Below are 18,046 nucleotides of genomic sequence, written 5' to 3'. Positions count from 1 at the left end.
CCTAATCCAGCCCTGGCTATTGTAGCCATTTGTGGAGTGAAATAATGGAGGAAGATTTCCTCTCTGGCTCTGTCTCTCTGGCTCTGTCTCGGTCTCTCTCTCTTGCTTTGTCTTTTAATAAATAAATAAATCTTTAAAAGAAAACACACAAAGACAAAAAAAATCAACGTTATTCTTTTCTCTCTCAGTTCCTGTATCTGCAAATGCTGATTCCATGAGATTTCCATGCCAGGATTATGTGGACTGATATTCACATGGATATTGGACAACTGCGTATGACTGATCCTTTAGTAAATATTTATCCCATGGAAAGGCAGCTCCAAAAAAGTTAAATGAGCTACGGGATATGAACTTTACCGTTTTGATTGATTTCACTGAGGAGAGACCTTATGGAACCTAGGGACAGCCTGAAGCATGACAATGTAACTCAGTGAGTCCCAAACAGTTACCACGCCAAGGAGGAGGCTCTCTGTCCAATGGCTGGACTTCTGGAGTGTTTGGGCACATGTCACCACAGTGATGTTTATTAAATGGAATGTCCATCTCATAGTGCTCTCAAAGGTATTCCTTTTTCTTATTTTAAGTTATTGCTTCTCTTTATTGCACACGATGTCCTATAAAGAAGATATATGTCTACAATTGAGCTTTGAAAGAGGACCATGGGGCCAGTTCCATTTAAAGGGAATGAAGTCAAGCAGTAAATTTGCTGGTCACTCTTTTCATAGGGACTGTATCTCAGCCAGCGGTTGGTCTTTGATGTTGTTACAATGGTGCTGGGCCCCAGAGGCACAGGAGCATCCCCATAACATCGAACTAGTCGCATTCATTAAAGTTTGGAGAACAGTGTGCAAGACAATGCATTTCTGCAAGCCCAGGAAGTGGACTCCAGGGCTGCAGGTTTTATTTCCTAGTGAAAAAAAAAATCATTCTGTTTTCACTATTTTAAAATCTATGCATATGAGGGATCTTCCCAAAGTTCACAGAAATGCATGTCATAAAAAAATAGGATGGTTTCAAAATTTTTTGCGCCAAAATCAATTTATGTGTTCATTCCGTTTTGTGCATTTTAAAGTATATTTTTATTGAAGTATGATACTAATATAGAAATAATATATAGCCATACAGCTTGATGAGATTAAATGAAAAGAGGACATCTGTGTAACCAACAATCAGATCAAGAAACAGAACATGGCCAGCACCCCAGGTGCCCCCCTTGTGTCCCTTGTTAATCACTTCCTTGATAAAGGTAACAAGTGACCTCCCTTCCAGTAGCATAGATTCATATATATAATATCTCATCATATCCTTTTTTGTGCCTGGCTTCTTTCATTCAACATTATATTTGTGAAATTTTACCTGCTGTGCGTAGTTGTTATTTGCTTATTCCCAGGGTGTCCATTCTACTATTGATGGGCTTTAGAGCTATTTCTAGGTTGGGCCTATTTTTTAAGATTTGCTTATTTTTAAAGGCAGTGTGAAGAGGGGGGAGGGGAGAGAGAGATCTTCCAAATGCTGGTTCACTTCCCAAATGCCTACAACATACAGGCTTTGGTTAGGCTGAAACCAGAAGCCAGGAACTCCATCCGGTTCTCCTACATAGGTGGCAGGGACCCACGTCTTCGGACCATCATCTGCTGCCTTCCCACGTGCATTAACAGGAAGTTCTTTTAGAAGTGGAGAAGCCAGGACTCAAACTAGCATGCTGATAGGGGATGCAGATGTCCCAAGCAGTGGCTTAACCCACTGTGCCACAATGCCTGCCCCGGCCTATTTTAAACTAGTGCTGGGGCTGGCGCTGTAGTGCTGGCCTGAAGTGCCAGCATCCCATATGGGTGCTGGTTTGAGACCCGGCTGCTCCTCTTCCGATCCAGCTCCCTGTTGTGGCCTGGGGTAGCTGTAGAAGATGGCGCAAGTCCTTGGGTCCCTGCACCCACATGGGAGATCCTGAAGAAGCTCCTGGCTCCTGGCTTTGGATTGATGCAGCTCTGGCCACTTCAGCCATCTGGGGAGTGAACCAGCGGATGGAAGACCTCTGTCTCTGCCTCTCTCTGTAACTCTGTCTTTCAAATAAATAGAATAAATCTTAAAAAAAAAAAATACAAAAAACTAGTGCTGCTATGAACATTCTTTTTCAGATCTTCGAGTGCATTTCTGTTGGGCACATACCCAGTGTATAATTGTTGAGTCAGTGATATGTATTCATTCTGTCTGAGTAGGTTCTTTGGTTTTCCGAAGTGTTCTTATTAACACCCACTAATTTGCTCCACATTTTTGCCAACACTTAATGTCTTTTCATCTTGCCATTCTGTTGCTATAATGAAATAGTTTCTCATTTTTAGTGGTCATGTATTTTATTTTATTTATTTTTTTTTGACAGGCAGAGTGGACAGTGAGAGAGAGAGACAGAGAGAAAGGTCTTCCTTTGCTGTTAGTTCACCCTCCAATGGCCGCCGCGGCTGGCGCGCTGCGGCCGGCGCACCTCACTGATCTGATGGCAGGAGCCAGGTACTTATCCTGGTCTCCCATGGGGTGCAGGGCTCAAGCACTTGGGCCATCCTCCACTGCACTCCCTGGCCACAGCAGAGAGCTGGCCTGGAAGGGGGGCAACCGGGACAGAATCCGGCACCCTGACCTGGACTAGAACCCAGTGTGTCGGCGCCGCAAGGCGGAGGATTAGCCTAGTGAGCCGCGGCACCGGGACGGTGGCCATGTATTTTTAAAGTTCTTTTCCTTTTTTCTTTTAGCTATTGATCTAGTCAGTGCTCAATTCTGTGGCCACCTTCAAATGAGTAAATTATTAAGAGAGCTGAGATGAGACTGATCTCAACTCAACATTTAGAGTGAAAAAAATAGAAAGGATATTGTAAAATATATCTTTGGTGTGATGTGGTTGAAAATGTGTTCAATAAATTAGAGTCACAATGTATCAACAACAAAAGCAAGGAAACACATGATAAACTGCTCTGGGGATAAAGAGAAGCTGGGGACAAGGAAAGCATAATAGACAAAGATCTGGAGCCAGAGAGGCTCACAAGCTGATTAGATACTTGCAAGGTAATGCCACCACTTAAAAACAAACAAACAAACAAATATGATACTACTCATGAGGAAGGGAAACATTTTAAAACCCTGAACACATGCTCCATGGAACACCACAAGGAGAAGAACTTTGTGACACACTGAAGAAAAGGAAAACCTGGCTCATCACATGGAGAAATTCTTCAGGCCAGCAACAGTAATTAAAAAGGACACACCACTATCAGAGCTTGTGGAACTCCTGTGCCCAGGCTCATCCTGCTTCTCTTGTTATATCAGAGAAAGAAAGGTGGGGAAGGATGCCCCTTTATCAGGCTTAAATTATTCAAGTCCTTTGAGCGATGAATGACATATTTGTGGGCACAACTTCATTTGTACCACATGGCACATGATTTTTAAGCAATTGAAAATGAAACCAGAACTGAAAAACTCCAAAGTCCACGGCCACTCTTTGGCCACCCTGTTGGAACTTGTGACTTCTTTTGGCTGAGGAGATATCAACAGCTATAAGCCAAGTGTGACCCAGGCACAGAGGTGGTGTGCTTTTGCAATTCGACCTACCTTTTCCTTTTTTCACTTAGATAAATGTAGCAGTTGTCCTGTTGGTAACAGAATAATGGGAGATGCACAGAGTAAACCCAGACTCATCCCATGGCTTGGAGCCATGTCCTGCCCAGATCCGCAGAATCCCAGCTAACACTCTGCCCATGAGCATAAGAGTACATGCTTACTGTTGCAGGCCTCTGAATTTGGGGGTATTTTTCCCTGCAGTATAATTAAGAAATAGCTGAATAACACAGGGTCTATATTAAGTACTTTCTATGACTTGCAATTTGTGAGAAAGATATGCCTCTAGGCCAGTTATTCTCAAATTATCACTTGCATGTAATCAACCTGGAAATCTTACCAAATGCAGATTCTGATTCAGTAGTTCTGCATAAGGCTTAAGACTCTGACTTTCTAAAAAGTTATCAGAAAATGCTGATGCTGCTGGTCCACAGACCACATTCTAGGTGCAAGGGCTGAGAAGTGACTCTGAGCTGCTTGTTGGTATCAATGGGACAGAGCTCTACCTAGGGAACAGGTGTAAGGGAGAGACAATCTTTGCCCATATAATGAGAACCCTTGGTAGATCCCTAACAGTCTGCACCTACTTAACATCCAGCTTGGCCTGAAAGTCAAAGTCAGCTCATATTAATATTTCCTCAGCTTAATTTGCAGGCTAAGAATTAGAAATATAATATCTGATGGGATCTTTCTTTTTCCTGTTTTCCTTTTTATTTTCTTTTTCTTCTTCTACTTCCTTGGATTTGAAGGTTTCCGGCATTAAACCTGGCTTCCAACTCATTCTGGGCCCATAAACCATCCAAGGCTTCTAAATCACAATGTAATTGAGGCTGCAAGCAGGTATGTTTTTTGTTTGTGTCTTTGTCACTGGTGTAGATATTCTATCTGGATGCCTATGGATACCAGTTAACACCAGGTTCCTGGCATCTCTTATCTAGATTCTAACCAAATCTTGTTATTTTTGAAAACAAATATGTGTTTTCAGCAGGACACAGCTTGGCCTATTACATTTAAAGTCTACTTACTGTTTTTCCAGGTCACTGCTGTTGAACATCTGGGGGTTAAGGTGTCTAAAACTGCAACTTTGCTAGCTAAATCTGGACTCAAACTTGCAGACAGAATTCTTCAGTTCTATAGGTACTGTAGCACTAACTTCCAAAGAGAACAGAGGCATTGCTCAGCAGTGGAGGTATATCAGTCACAGAAAACACTCCATGCAAGATGACTCTGTTTACTGAAATATGCATGGGTCAGGCCAGCAGGAAGAAGGGGTGGTTAACCTACTGTTTCTTCTTCTACTCAGTTTACAGAAATAACTTCCCAGTGACACCTGCTGGTTTGTGCTTGGGGAGTTGATGCTAAGCTATATTTGTCAAGGCTCTTCAGCCTCTGCCTTTTTCAAGCATTCAATAGAACCCCATATGTCTCTGAGGACTCCCCCCATTATTCACCTGCCCACCTAAAATAGTAAACCACCAGAAATCAACCTCTCAGGAGACACAGGATGAGTTAAATCTCTAAACACCAGGGATTTGTAGACTTTGCCTACGCATGACCTTTCCCATCCCTGCAATTTTGAAATTCCCCTCTTCCTGAGTGCTTTGAGAGAGCATGGGTAGTCTGACTCTGGGACTAATGGACCTCATCATTAATGATTACAAGCAGCAGGTGTTTCATGGAAACTCCATTTCTCTAGCTTTCCAGAAATTTCCTATACTAACATTACCTAGAGAAGTAGTTGCTATCCTAGTAACTAAAGTATGGGTAATGCTTCCTTCAGTTTTGGGTCTTTCAGAAGCAGACACTGAAACTATATTATATTTCTAATTTCAGATATTATATCTCTAATTCTTAGCCTGCAAATTAAGCTGAGGAAATATTAATATGAGCTGACTTTGACTTTCAGGCCAAGCTGGATGTTAAGTAGGTGCAGACTGTTAGGGATCTACCAGGGGTTCTCATTATGTGGGCAAAGATTGTCTCTCCCTTACACCTGTTCCCTAGGTAGAGCTCTGTCCCATTGATACCAACAAGCAGCTCAGAGTCACTTCTCAGCCCTTGCACCTATATATTTCAGAGATGACCCCACTATTTTCTGGTAGTGGAAAGGGAACAAAGACAGGTAAGGGAAAGCTAGAAGGGTACTTTATGAAGTTAGTGACCATAGTGGGTAGTGAGTGCTTAGTCCCAAGAGTAAAAGCTGAGTTTTTTTTTTTTTTTAATGCCATACTCATTCTACACTCTTGACTGATATGCCATAGTAGGAAGTAAATGAAGTTTTATATATTTTATGTTCATGGTTTCCTATGAAGTTCTTATGGAAGGGGATTGTATAAGGTTTAAAATGCGAATTGAGATTTTTTTTTAATCAACACATTCCCTTGATATTCATTTGAACTCATTGCATATACTCTGCACATTAAATTGACACCTTATCTTATCCCCTAAATTAATCTCCTGTCTTAGGGGATGAGTAGAGATGGATGGATACCCTCAGCTGTCACTGAGGAGAGGGGTTCATTGCCATAATTGTCTTTATAAATCATAAAATCTTGAGCCAAGAATGAAAAAAGAAAGATGTTCTAAGAAGAACACATGGGAGACCCAAAGGAATCTCTTGGCTCATGGCTTCAGATTGGCCCAACTCCGACCACTGCTGCCATTTGGGGGAAAGAACCAGCAGATGGGAGACCTCTCCCTCTCTTTCTCTTTCTCTCTCTACCTCTACCTCTCAAATAAATAAAATCTTTCAAAAAACAGATATAAAAGTATAAGAGCAAAAATTAAGAGGCAAAAATATTTCAAACTCTGTAGGAGTTTCATAGGAGAGTATGGGGTATCAGAAATAAACATAAACATAACAACAAAAACAAAGTAATTTTCTCAAGCTCAAGACATGCTTGGGGTTTCAGATCAAAAGAGTCCATCATGTGTTAAATAGGACTAACATTTAAAATTATGAATCTAAACTCAATCTGTTGAAATTTAGTAAAGAAAAATGTACAAGAAGCTGTAAAAATCACCTTCAAAATCTATGAAATGCCTGAAAATGAATTCAAAGTAATGATGCTAAAGAAACTCAACAAGATGCTACAGAATCTAGATTGGCAGTTTAAAGAAATGAGGAAAGCAATAGATAACATGAATGAGAAATTCCATAAAGAGTCAGAAACCATTGAATACAAGCACACAGACATTTTGAAGCTGAAAATGACAATCAATAAAATAAAAAATACAATTGAGAGCCTCAAAATTAGAGTAAGACCAAGCAGCAGAAAGAATTTCTGATCTGAAGTACTAGATTTTTGAAATAACCCAATCAGACAAAAATAAGAGAAAAGAATTAAAAAGAATGAAGAAAGCATATGTGACATGAGACATTAAAAGAACAAATATTATATATTTAATATTATTAATATTCAGGTACTACAGGGATACCTGAAAGGAGAAGAGCAAGGCACAGCCATTGAGAACCTACTGAGTGAAATAATAGCTGAAATCTTCCCAAGTCTGGAAAGAAACATAGACAGCCAGATACAGGAAGCACAAAGGACCCTGACTAGACTCAACCAAAAGATATCTTCTCCAAGGAATATTGTAATCAGATTTTCAAAAGTGAAGGACAAAGAGAGAATCCTAAAGATACTTTTACATATAAGGTAAAAAAATTAGCCTAACAGCATACTTCTCAGAAGATACCATACAGAATGGAAGAGTTGGTTGATATATTCAAGGTCTTGAAAAGAAAATTTTAAAAATTCCAACCAAGAATATTATATCTAGTGAAGCTATCTGTTAGAAATGAAGGAGAAATATTTACCATACCAAAAAAACGCTAAGAGAATTCATCACCACCAGACCAGCCTTAAAACAAATTCAGAAGGGAATTCTATAATAGAAGTAAACATCATAAAAACACATATGTCATATTAGATTCACTAATACAGCAGATACAGTCAGTAACCAATCAATAAAATGTCAGGAGTTACCTCTTATCTATCGCCATTAAACTTGAATATAAATGGCTTAAATTTCCCAGTCAAAAGATATATATTGGTTGAGTGGATTTAATAAAGCAAGACCCAAATATATGTTGCCTATAAGAAACTCACTTATGTTGAGTGAAATAAGCCAGACACAGAAAGACAAACACTGTGTGTTCACCCTTTATATATATATAGGAGCTAAAAAATAAAAACAAAACAAACAAAAAAACAAAAACAAAAACAACTCATTCATTGATTCATTTCCTGAAATGACCATAGTAGTCAGGTCTGGGCCAGGACATAGCCAAGAGCCAAGAACTCATCCTGGTCTCCCCTATGAGTGGCAGGGTCCCAGGTAATTAGGCCATCTTCCACTGCCTTTCCAGGCATATTAGCAGGAACCTGGACTGGAAGCAGAGAAGCTGAGGTTCCAGCTGGGCTCTGATATGGGATGCCAGTGGTTTAATCCATTGTGCCACCAACACTGGCTTCCTGAAAAATTTTTTGAGAATGTATTCTATCAAGTAATAGATGAAGATATGAGATACAAGAAGAATTAGTAGGTAAAGAAATAATAAAATCTATTTATGTGTTAAATAGTTATTAGGAACACAATAAATTTGATAACAATTGATTGCTAAAATAACTCTAACGGAAAGGAATGGAAAGGAACGGAATGGAACAGAATGGAAAGGAAAGGATGAAGGAAGGAAAAAAAGAAAAATATATTATCACTTTAAAATTTCAGAAATATGATTAAAATTGTAGAGATAGCAGACTGGTAAGACACAGTAAAAGTATGTTAGAATCTTTTTATTTTTTCAGGGGTGTTTAGGTTATAAATGTTAATTGATTATCATCATTTGCAGGAAAATGTAAGTTCAAATATGTTAAAAGTGCTGAAAGTAACAGAGCATATAATTTTCAAAACTTGAGAAATAGTGAACAAAGCATTTAGTATTTACTCCCTAAATTCATGTGTTAAGCTCTAATAAAGCAGTTAGCATGCATTCAATATTTTAATCTTATAAAAACACTAGAAAATAGTTATTACATACTTATTTTACAGATGAAGAAATCTAGATATAGAGAAAGGATACCTCTTTAGCCAAACATCACACAGACTAAGTTGGAGGAGAATAGAAAATATTGAAAATTTTAAAACAGCAAATAAAATGGAAAAAAAATCTTAAAATTGATCAGTATTAGCAATAAATATAAATGGATTAAATTAATTGATGTATTACACATAAAAAAATAATTTAACCATAGTTTTTTGTTTGTTTGTTTGTTTTTTTTTTTTTTTTTTTTTTGACAGGCAGAGTGGACAGTGAGAGAGAGAGAGACAGAGAGAAAGGTCTTCCTTTTTGCTGTTGGTTCACCCTCCAATGGGCGCCACGGCTGGCATGCTACAGCCGGTGCATCGCGCTGATCCGAAGCCAGGAGCCAGGTGCTTATCCTGGTCTCCCATGCGGGTGCAGGGCCCAAGCACTTGAGCCATCCTCCACTGCATTCCCTGGCCACAGCAGAGAGCTGGCCTGGAAGAGGGGCAACCAGGACAGAATCCGGTGCCCTGACCGGGACTAGAACCCGGTGTGCCAGCCCTGCAAGGCAGAGGATTAGCCTAGTGAGCCGCGGTGCTGGCATAGGTTATTGGTAAAAGAGATATTTAAATCAAAAAAGGTGGAAGAAGTTTTAAAATATAAGTTGGAAACATTATTCAAACAAATGCCAAAGAAAGAAAGAAAGCAGAATTAATATCAAGCAAGAATGTATTCAAGAAAAAAGGTAATAACATAAATAAATAAGATATTTCATTTTGATAAAAATATAACCACCTAGGGGGGCTGGCTCTGTGGCCTAATGGGCTAAGCCTCCTCCTGCAGTGCCGGCATCCCATATGGGCGCTGGTTTGTGTCCCAGCTGCTCCTCTTCCAATCCAGCTCTCTACTATGACCTGGGAAAGCAGTAGAAGATGGCCCAAGTGCTTGGGCCTCTGTGCCCAGGTAGGAGACCTGGAAGAAGCTCTTGGCTCCTGGATTTGGATTGGCCCAACTTCGACCATTGTGGCCATTACGGGAGTGAACTAGCAGATGGAAGATCTTTCTCTCTCTGTCTCCCTCTCTCTGTATTTAACTCTACCTCTCAAATAAATAAATAAAATCTTTAAAAAAAGTGACCACCTAAAAAAACATTTTATTACCTAACACTGTATATTCTAAAAGAATAAATTTAAAATTAAGAGAACAAGGGTAGCAATGAGAAACAGACTAATTCACAACCATAATGTAAGAATGCAAAGAATGCAATTAATTGCTTGCAGGAATCAGCAGCTAAGTGGACAATAAATAAAGACTTGGTAGGTATATAATGTAATTAAAAATCTTGCTGTGTGTGTGTATAAAACTTTGTTCACCACAAAGAAAAGGAACATGGAATCATTACATGTTTATAAAATAAGCTTGTTGTATGTACACATTTTATATTGACAAAGTTAAAATTCAGCTTAAATGTATAACTTTCTAGGAAAACATAAGTTACCAAAACTGACTACAAAAAGGTTATATAATTTGAAGAGACTATTGATCATGAAAAACTTGAAATGTTAATAAGATCTCAACCAAAGAGGTACCAAGCTAAAGATAATTTAATGACTGAATTCTGACAATCTTTTATGAAATAGTGATTTTTAATTGCTATTTTTTAAATCACTATTTTAAAATGCTACAGTGAAAAAAAGAAAATATTTCCAACTTATGCATAAGACTATAAGGATAGTGAAATGGATAATGCCAGCTGTCATGTGCATACTGTAAATATATATTGCTAAGTATAACTTTTCTAGAATCTGTAACTAACAAATTGGAGTGTCGCTCCCCCTCTTCGTGGAGGAACGACACAAGACCCTGCGTTGTTCTTTTGTCTGCTCGGCCCTTCCCAGGTTTGCTGCTGGTTCTTCCCGGGTTGGCTACCGCCCCTTCCACCTCCGTGGAAGGGCGGTTCCCCCAGCCACTTTCCCCACTTCCGCGGGGGAGCGGCACACCGCCAGCCGGCTCTCTCGGGGACTGCTCAGGTGTTCCTTCAGATAGATGTTCCTGGTGCATGTTGTCTCTCTCCTCCTTTATAGTCCTCTTCCGCCAATCCCAACTCTGCTACCCACACACCGAGTATGCTGCTCTCCTCCAATCAGGAGCAGGTCCTACAGTTTATTGGTTGAACTGGAGGCAGCTGTGTAGAAGCTGTTTCCTCCTCTCCCAGCGCCATATTGTGGGAGAGCAGATGCATAGAATAAGTCTTAATTCGAGTAACAGTCTAGTCTGAGTTGCTCCCCACATTGGAGAATATAACAGAAAATAAAATCTTATTCATAATTGCAATCAGACCTAGAAAATAGCTTATAAAATGAAATGTAAAAAAAAAAGCAAAGAGAACTATAAAACTTCCCTCAACAAATAGAGACATATCATGTTTTAAATGGGCAAATTAAAAATGGTAAAATTCTCAATTCTGTCATTAGAATAAGATACATTGTAAGATTTTTACAGTCTTTAACCAAAAGTCATATGGGAAAATATTCAGAGCTGATTAACTTTAAAATGGAAAGTTTCTTCATGCATAAACAATGTTAACAGTGTTAAGCATTTAACAATAGTAAAATGTACAAAATTGGTCAAAACATGTACAAAAGTATGTGAGACAAAAAAAAGAATAGGGTAGATATTTTGCAAAGATGGCCATAACAATTCCTTTCTGTACTACATTCCTCCTTTGCAATGTGACTTTGCTGTTCACCCAATAATATGTGGAATCTATTTCCTGTCTCCTGCCATCTAAAGTCCAAGCTGGCCCCATGGATTTGTTTAAAAAAAATTTTTTTTTTGACAGGCAGAGTGGACAGTGAGAGAGAGAGACAGAGAGAAAGGTCTTCCTCTGCCGTTGGTTCACCCTCCAATGGCCGCCGTGGCTGGTGCGCTGCGGCCGGCACACCGCGCTGATCCGATGGCAGGAGCCAGATACTTCTCCTGGTCTCCCATGGGGTGCAGGGCCCAAGCACTTGGGCCATCCTCCACTGCACTCCCGGGCCACAGCAGAGAGCTGGACTGGAAGAGGGGCAACCGGGATAGAATCCGGCGCCCTGACCGGGACTAGAACCCAGTGTGCCGGCGCCGCAAGGCGGAGGATTAGCCTAGTGAGCTGCGGCACTGGCCTGCCCCATGGATTTGTTTGGCTACTAGAAGGTGACTGAAGTGCTATTGTGCATGTTTATCTGGAGGCCTTATGACTTCTGCTTTTAATATCTTGCTGCTGTGAGTCCTTATGGATGAAAGATTATGTGGAGAGAGAAACTGGGTGATAGCCTAAACCAATCATCAGACATATGACTGAGGTCATCTTGGCACTAAGTACTCCATGAAGCCAACAGATGCTCATAGCTATTTGAGTAATTTCAGGTGCGATGAGCAGAAGAACCACCCAGCTGAACTCAGAACACACTGTGGAATAAAAACTCATGAGCACATAAAATGATGGTTATATTAAGCCACCCAAATTTCGGGGTACTTTGATATGAAGCCATGGCTAAGTGGAACAACTTGCTGTCACTTATAAGGAATTTCAATGATAAAAGTAAACAATCAGACTGGAAAATGGGCAGGTAATTAGAAAACAAGAAACACAAATGACTGTTTACTTGATGGACTAGAATAAGAACTTGGATGCCAAAGCTAGCCTCACAGCCTTGCCCCCACCAGAGTTGTGTAGTCTTGCACAAGTTACTTAAATGTCTTCTGCCCTCAATTTCTTTATCTGTAAATGTGTACTGTAGTTCCTCTGTGCCCAGTTTTGCTTTCCATGGTTTCAAGTACAGTCAGCCACAGTCTTAATCTATCAAATGAAAAATTTCAGAAATACACAGTTCATAAATTATAAATTGTGCCCTGCTCTTAGTGTGATGAAATCTCTTTTATTATAATATATTGTAATAATTATTCTATTTTATTGTTTTTGTTAATCTTTTACTGTCTCTGATTAGTAAATTAAATTTTATCATAGATATGTATACAAGAGGTCTTCAAAAAGTTCCTGGAAAATACTTTTTATGAAAAAAGCTATGCATGATTTCAAATCTTTTTGCTCCAAAATGAACTTATTTTTTAATTTCATTTTTCCATGAATTTTTTTTGATGTTTCCTCCATCCATAAGGAAAAACATAGTATATACAGGGTTCCATACTATTTATAATTTTACACATCTGCTGGGGGTCTTGGAATGTATCCCTTGCTAATAAAGGGGGATTACAGTACATAAATGTCATCTGTCCCATAGAGTCACCATAAGAAATTTTTCTTGAATTAAGTACAAACCAATGTTGCTTTTCCTTACATTGCTATAACTTGGCTCAGATGAACTCTTGAGTCTGCAGCAGTGAATACAAGAAGCTAAGCTATTTAATTGAAGGCAATAGAGGATAAAAGAGGGGAAGTGCTTACAAAGATGACAGGAGACAGAGAACAAAAACATTTGTTATTGCAAAAATAATCAATTTGGTTTTTTTAAAAATATTTTCTTAAATATCAATGACCTGATGAGTCCTGGCTTTACTAGTAAAATTATGTGAAACTTAATGATTCTAAACCTGAATTTTAGTAAAAAGGCACTTCTTTGAATTTCAGGGAAAAGATACCATTATTATAATTGAAATTATTAGTGCCTATGTATTCTCTGTTTTGTTATGTTCTGTTTTCCAGACTTCTTTTATTATATATAATTGTTTTCTCATTCTCATTCACTGAAGAGCTAATCTGAGTATCTGATCAACATGAGACAAATTTATTCCAATGAGGAGAAAATATTTCATTTTAGGAGCAAGAATGGTTGATATTTCTAGGCATTTTTATGCAGCCCTGCAGACAATATACTAGATATTTTAAAATATTGAAAATAGTACAAAAACTAAGATCATTATTTTTACAAATCAGTTAACTAATAGAGACAGCATGTTCAAAGCATTGTACTGACACTTTGGAACAGGGTACCTGCAATACAGGCACAATCGAAAGTGCACAGTCAAAATGTATCCCCAACTATGTGGAAACTATCAGAAAATATCATCTTAGATTATGCTCATATAAATGTGTATGTATGTTCATATACATGAAATGCATGTACAAAGGGTCTTTAGAAAATTTCTTGAAAATTTTGCTTTGGAAGAACTATGCATGGATTTAAAAAATTTTTGTGCCTAAATGAACTTATCTTTTAATTCCATTTTCCATGCACTTTTTGAAGTATCCTCATATGTAACTGAATACCTACATGTATATTCATATTTAACACAGTAAGATTGTCAAGATGCGTTTGAAAAATGCAAATTGTTGAAAGGCTTTTTCTGCCCTGTAGCTAGCATGAGGACATTACCGAAAATTTGGGATACAAGTATATACCCCTCAAGAATTTTTACACTACAAAATAACAAAAACAAATTAAGGATCCTCTAGCTGTGCGACCTTGGATAAGTTATCCAATGTCAGTTTCTCCATTAGCAACAGTGATAAAGATACTGCCTAATTCACGGGATTTTTGTGAGGATTAAGAAAGTTAACATACATAAAGTGCTAAGAACAGAGCCTGTCAAATCAAAGTCACTTACTGAACCTTAACAATTATTGTTTTCATCCTTACTACTGTTTTATTAACTGTCCTTGATACATTCAAACTACCAAATTTCATACAAAGCTGTATCACTGAAATGACTCCATATATGATAAAATATGTATACATACACTCACCATTGCATATTTCTGACTAAGCCAGCCTCATATTTTAGAATGTTTCAAGTGGAGATAGCAAGAACAAAAATAATGCATAAGAATTGATTAACGGACTATTTGCAAAGAAGGATTTCGACAGCTTAGGGTATCACAAAGCTAATAAAGTTAGATGGAATGAAGACTGGGTTTAAGATTCTTAGTGAACACAAAGAAACAGCATCCACATTTTGTCTGCAAATACACCTGCTCCTAGCAAAGTCACTTTCCAGGGTCTGAGAACAACAGACTCATAAGTGTGTTCTGCAGAGCTCCTCACTTGGCAGAACATGCTTTGTCCATTGCATGGCAATGTCTTTGTGGCAATCAGAGTGCCCAAGAAGTAACTTTAGTCAGGAAGAATATAAAACTCTTACAATAACAGATTACAAAAGAGTAAAATCATGAACCAACCTGCTACGTTCATCATTCTGCTTGGAGAAGTGTGTGTACTGAGTGGACAGTGTTAATGGAATACTACTACAAATTAAGCTGACTTTAGTGATGTAGCAGCCGATTGAGACATAAGATCATCCTAGGAACATTAGTGTTTCTACACTCCCCCATGTCTTTTGCCCTCTTGGGGGCAGTTCTTTTGCCAAAGCCTCTTTTGAGAATTCAATCCACTTCCTTTCAGAGTTGCCACTTCGAGCAGCTGCTTCTCTCATTACCTTCCTGTTCAGGCAGAAAAGGCCAATCCCGGGTTATTCTAATGATAGCAAACACCTCATAAAGAAATCTGCCAAATTTACTTTTCCGCCGAACATCATCTTTATGACTTCTCCTGAGTCCGGGAGGAAAGAAAGCATCATGTGTAAAATATGACTTCCAGAAATCTTGAAGATATTAAGGATTATTCTTACAGTGTAAGACTAGTGGGTATACACGCCAGTTTACAAGGACTCCAGGATCTTCCATATCCCCAAAGGAATTCCATTGGCCTGTCACGGCACCTGTTTATCCACAGGAGAAGTGAAGCGCCCTCCCTCCCAAGGTTAGGGCCTTTTTGGAAATGTCCCCGATTTAAAAGAAGTTTAAGCTTTCATTCCCGGTTTTGTATTTGTGTGCAAAGATCCCCTTGCTTTAGTCTATCACATCCTGGCAGAGAGAAAACTTGATGTAATCAATCAAGTTTGGAACGCGTGAACTTTGGCAAACCTCTTGTTCTTTCTGGACCTCAGTTTTCACATCTGTAAAGGGGAGATATTAACAGTACCTGCCCGGCAGGGTTAGGATTAAATGAAATGAGTTAAATTCTGTGCAGCACTTAAAATAGTAGTGCTATGGACAGATTAAAGTGAACTCTCTTTAACTGCAAAGTCTTTAGCATCAGTTTTCACAAGGATATTTAAAAAAACGAATTAGCAGAGGCATTGACTATAAATGTTTTGGGACCAATGAATAATACTTGTTTAACATTGCAGAGTTGAGGGTTCTAGAAAGGATGCCTTAAGGAGGTTTTAGGAGCCAGAGAATTCTCGCTGCCTCCTGGGAAAATCCCTGCTCACTTCCATCCTCGCGCCAGGTTTTCAGTTGTCACACGCCTAAACCCAAGGAAAAGCGCTTTCCAAGGCAGCTGCAGGAGATCCACCAGAACAACCTTTACTCATACACTAAAATTCACACTGTCCATTTCCTTCCCAGTCGCGACTCCTCTGCTGCCTCGGAGCTGACGAAAGTCAACAGAATCCCATTCCTAAAGAAAGCATCGCTGGGAGGAAGTGTCTGCCGCTAGTTTAAAAGCCCAGGTAACTCGGGCCGGGCCGGAATCACCACAGGTGCTTGATTCTGCGCCTTCCTCCCCCACCCACGGCCAAGAGGGTATGTGGGAGCCTCCGACGAGGCCCCGTAAGAACACAAGATGTGTGGCTATTCTCTCTGGAAAACTGTGTCCTGACCTTGGGTCAGGTGGGCAGACCCCCTGAATTGTTTCTTCCCAACACACTTTGAGGATGTTATCCCATAAGATCCCCCGAATCCCGCCTCTCCGCCCCGCCTGAAATAACATCACTCACCTCCAAAGGACACCGCTAGCCCGGTAGCAACCCAAGCCAACACGCACTCCCCACCCTCTCCGCGCATCCTACGCCGCGCGTCCACAGGTACCTAACCTGAGACAGATGTTGGGGGGGCGCCTCCCGCAGACCTCTGAGCAGGGTCCAACCTTCAGGCACAAAGTCCCGCCCGCCTCTACCTAAGTCGTTATCTTGGCAGAATTGCTGCCAAAACAGCCGCCCTTTGGTGGGGCAGAGGACCCGCCTCCTCACCCGCACCAGGCGCTGTCTCAGCATCCCGCCACCCGTTCCCCGCTGGACTCACGCCCGTCGCCGGTGACGCACTCACCTGCAGCTGGGCCCGGCTGGCGTTGCCCTCGGCCGTGTCGGGCCCGTCGGCGCCTCCTGAACCGCGCAGCACCGTGATGTGCAGCGTGAGCAGCAGCAGCCCCAACAGCAGCAGCAGCTCCGCCGCCAGGCGCACCATCCTCTTGAGACGCGCGGCTTTAGGACCCCGCGCGGCGGGCGGCGGTGGTGGTGGCGGTGGTGGTGGTGGCGGCGGCGGCGGCGGCGCCGGGGGAGGAGGAGTCGGAGCCCTGGAGCCCGGCAGCGCGGCTCCCGCCTCGGCCCCCGCCGGGGCCCCGGTCCCCTCGCCCGTGGGGCTGGCGCTGGGCTCGGCGGGGCGCACCGGACTTGGGGAGCAGGAGCCGCCACCGCCACCGCCACCGCCGCCGCCGCCGCAGCCACCGCCGCACCACGGCGGAGCCACCGCGGGGCCGGGGACGTCCAAGCAGGCTATGGAGCAAACCCCGGCGCTGCCCGGCGGCGGCGGCGGTGGTGATGGGGACCCGGGGTTGCCCGGGCCCCGGGCCCGGCCGGAGGCCACCCTGCAGGCAGGGGGCTGCGGGGGCGGCGGCGGGGCGGGCGCAGCCGAGCCCCCGAGCGCACATGGGCGCCCCAGATGTGGCCGCCGCGCCGCAGCTGGAGCGGGAGCGGCCGCCAGAGGAGCGCGAGGAGGAGGAGAAGGAGGCGGTGGAGGAGGAGGGCTTCAGCAGCGGCCCGGAGTTACCTCCACGCTTGGCTCCCCCGCCCTCGCCGCCCGGAGCCACTCACCCGGCGAGTCACCTCCCTCACTCCACTCCGCCCGGCCGCCCAGTCCAAGGGTGGGCTGGCTCCAGATGGGGGCCCGGGGCACGCGGACTTTGTCACTGTTTTGGGGTGGCCGGGGCGCTCCTCTGGCGCCTGAGTCCGCGTGCTTCGGCTGTGCCAAGTGCGCGCTGCCGAGGTCGCTGTGGCTGGCGGGGGCACAGCCCCGGTGCACACCGAGGCTCGGGACTATGGGTGGGTGGGAGTGCCTGCGCGAGTTTGGAAACCTTTATTGGCAAAGTGGAGCTGGAGTTGTAGTGTTGGAGAACGGAGGGGGCGCCGGACCAGCCAGGTGTCTGTGCGCCCTTGCGCCAAACAGGGAGGGTAGTGGGGGAATGACAACGTATAGTTCCCAAAGGACCTTGACACGGGTTCCTGAACGCGGGAACGCCGGATCCCTCGCGTCCGCGCCGCCCTGTAGAGCCTGGGAAGGGAGGTGAGTCGGATTCGCTCTGCGTCGGCCGGGTCCAGCGCGCAGGTGTCGCGGCGGGAAGCTGCAGGGCGCGGTGC

General features: G+C 42.3%; 2 protein-coding genes across 12 annotated transcripts in view; one reads left to right on the top strand and one right to left on the bottom strand.

Moving 5' to 3' along the window:
* ISM1 (isthmin 1) overlaps window positions 1-17,015 on the bottom strand; it is a 78,227-nt gene extending 61,212 nt beyond the window's left edge. Inside the window, exon 1 of one of the 3 annotated variants that reach the window (XM_051846210.2) lies at window positions 16,740-17,015. In XM_051846210.2, the coding sequence (XP_051702170.1) occupies window positions 16,740-16,877 (138 nt within the window). In that variant the 5' untranslated portion in view covers window positions 16,878-17,015. The other 2 variants (XM_002710968.5, XM_051846211.2) reach the window with 2 other exon arrangements.
* TASP1 (taspase 1) overlaps window positions 1-18,046 on the top strand; it is a 504,811-nt gene that overhangs the window by 400,740 nt on the left and 86,025 nt on the right. For 8 of the 9 annotated variants that reach the window (XR_011379999.1, XR_011380001.1, XR_011380000.1 and 5 more), the window contains 2 exons: window positions 4,353-4,443; window positions 16,041-16,144. The gene's annotated coding sequence lies outside the window, so the exon portion shown is untranslated. The remainder of the gene's footprint in view (window positions 1-4,352; window positions 4,444-16,040; window positions 16,145-18,046) is intronic. The other variant, XR_011380003.1, reaches the window with a different exon arrangement.

The sequence above is a fragment of the Oryctolagus cuniculus genome, chromosome 11, assembly GCF_964237555.1.
Source record: "Oryctolagus cuniculus chromosome 11, mOryCun1.1, whole genome shotgun sequence".
Taxonomy (NCBI): Eukaryota; Metazoa; Chordata; class Mammalia; order Lagomorpha; family Leporidae; genus Oryctolagus; species Oryctolagus cuniculus.
This window is presented reverse-complemented; position numbering and strand designations above follow the sequence as displayed.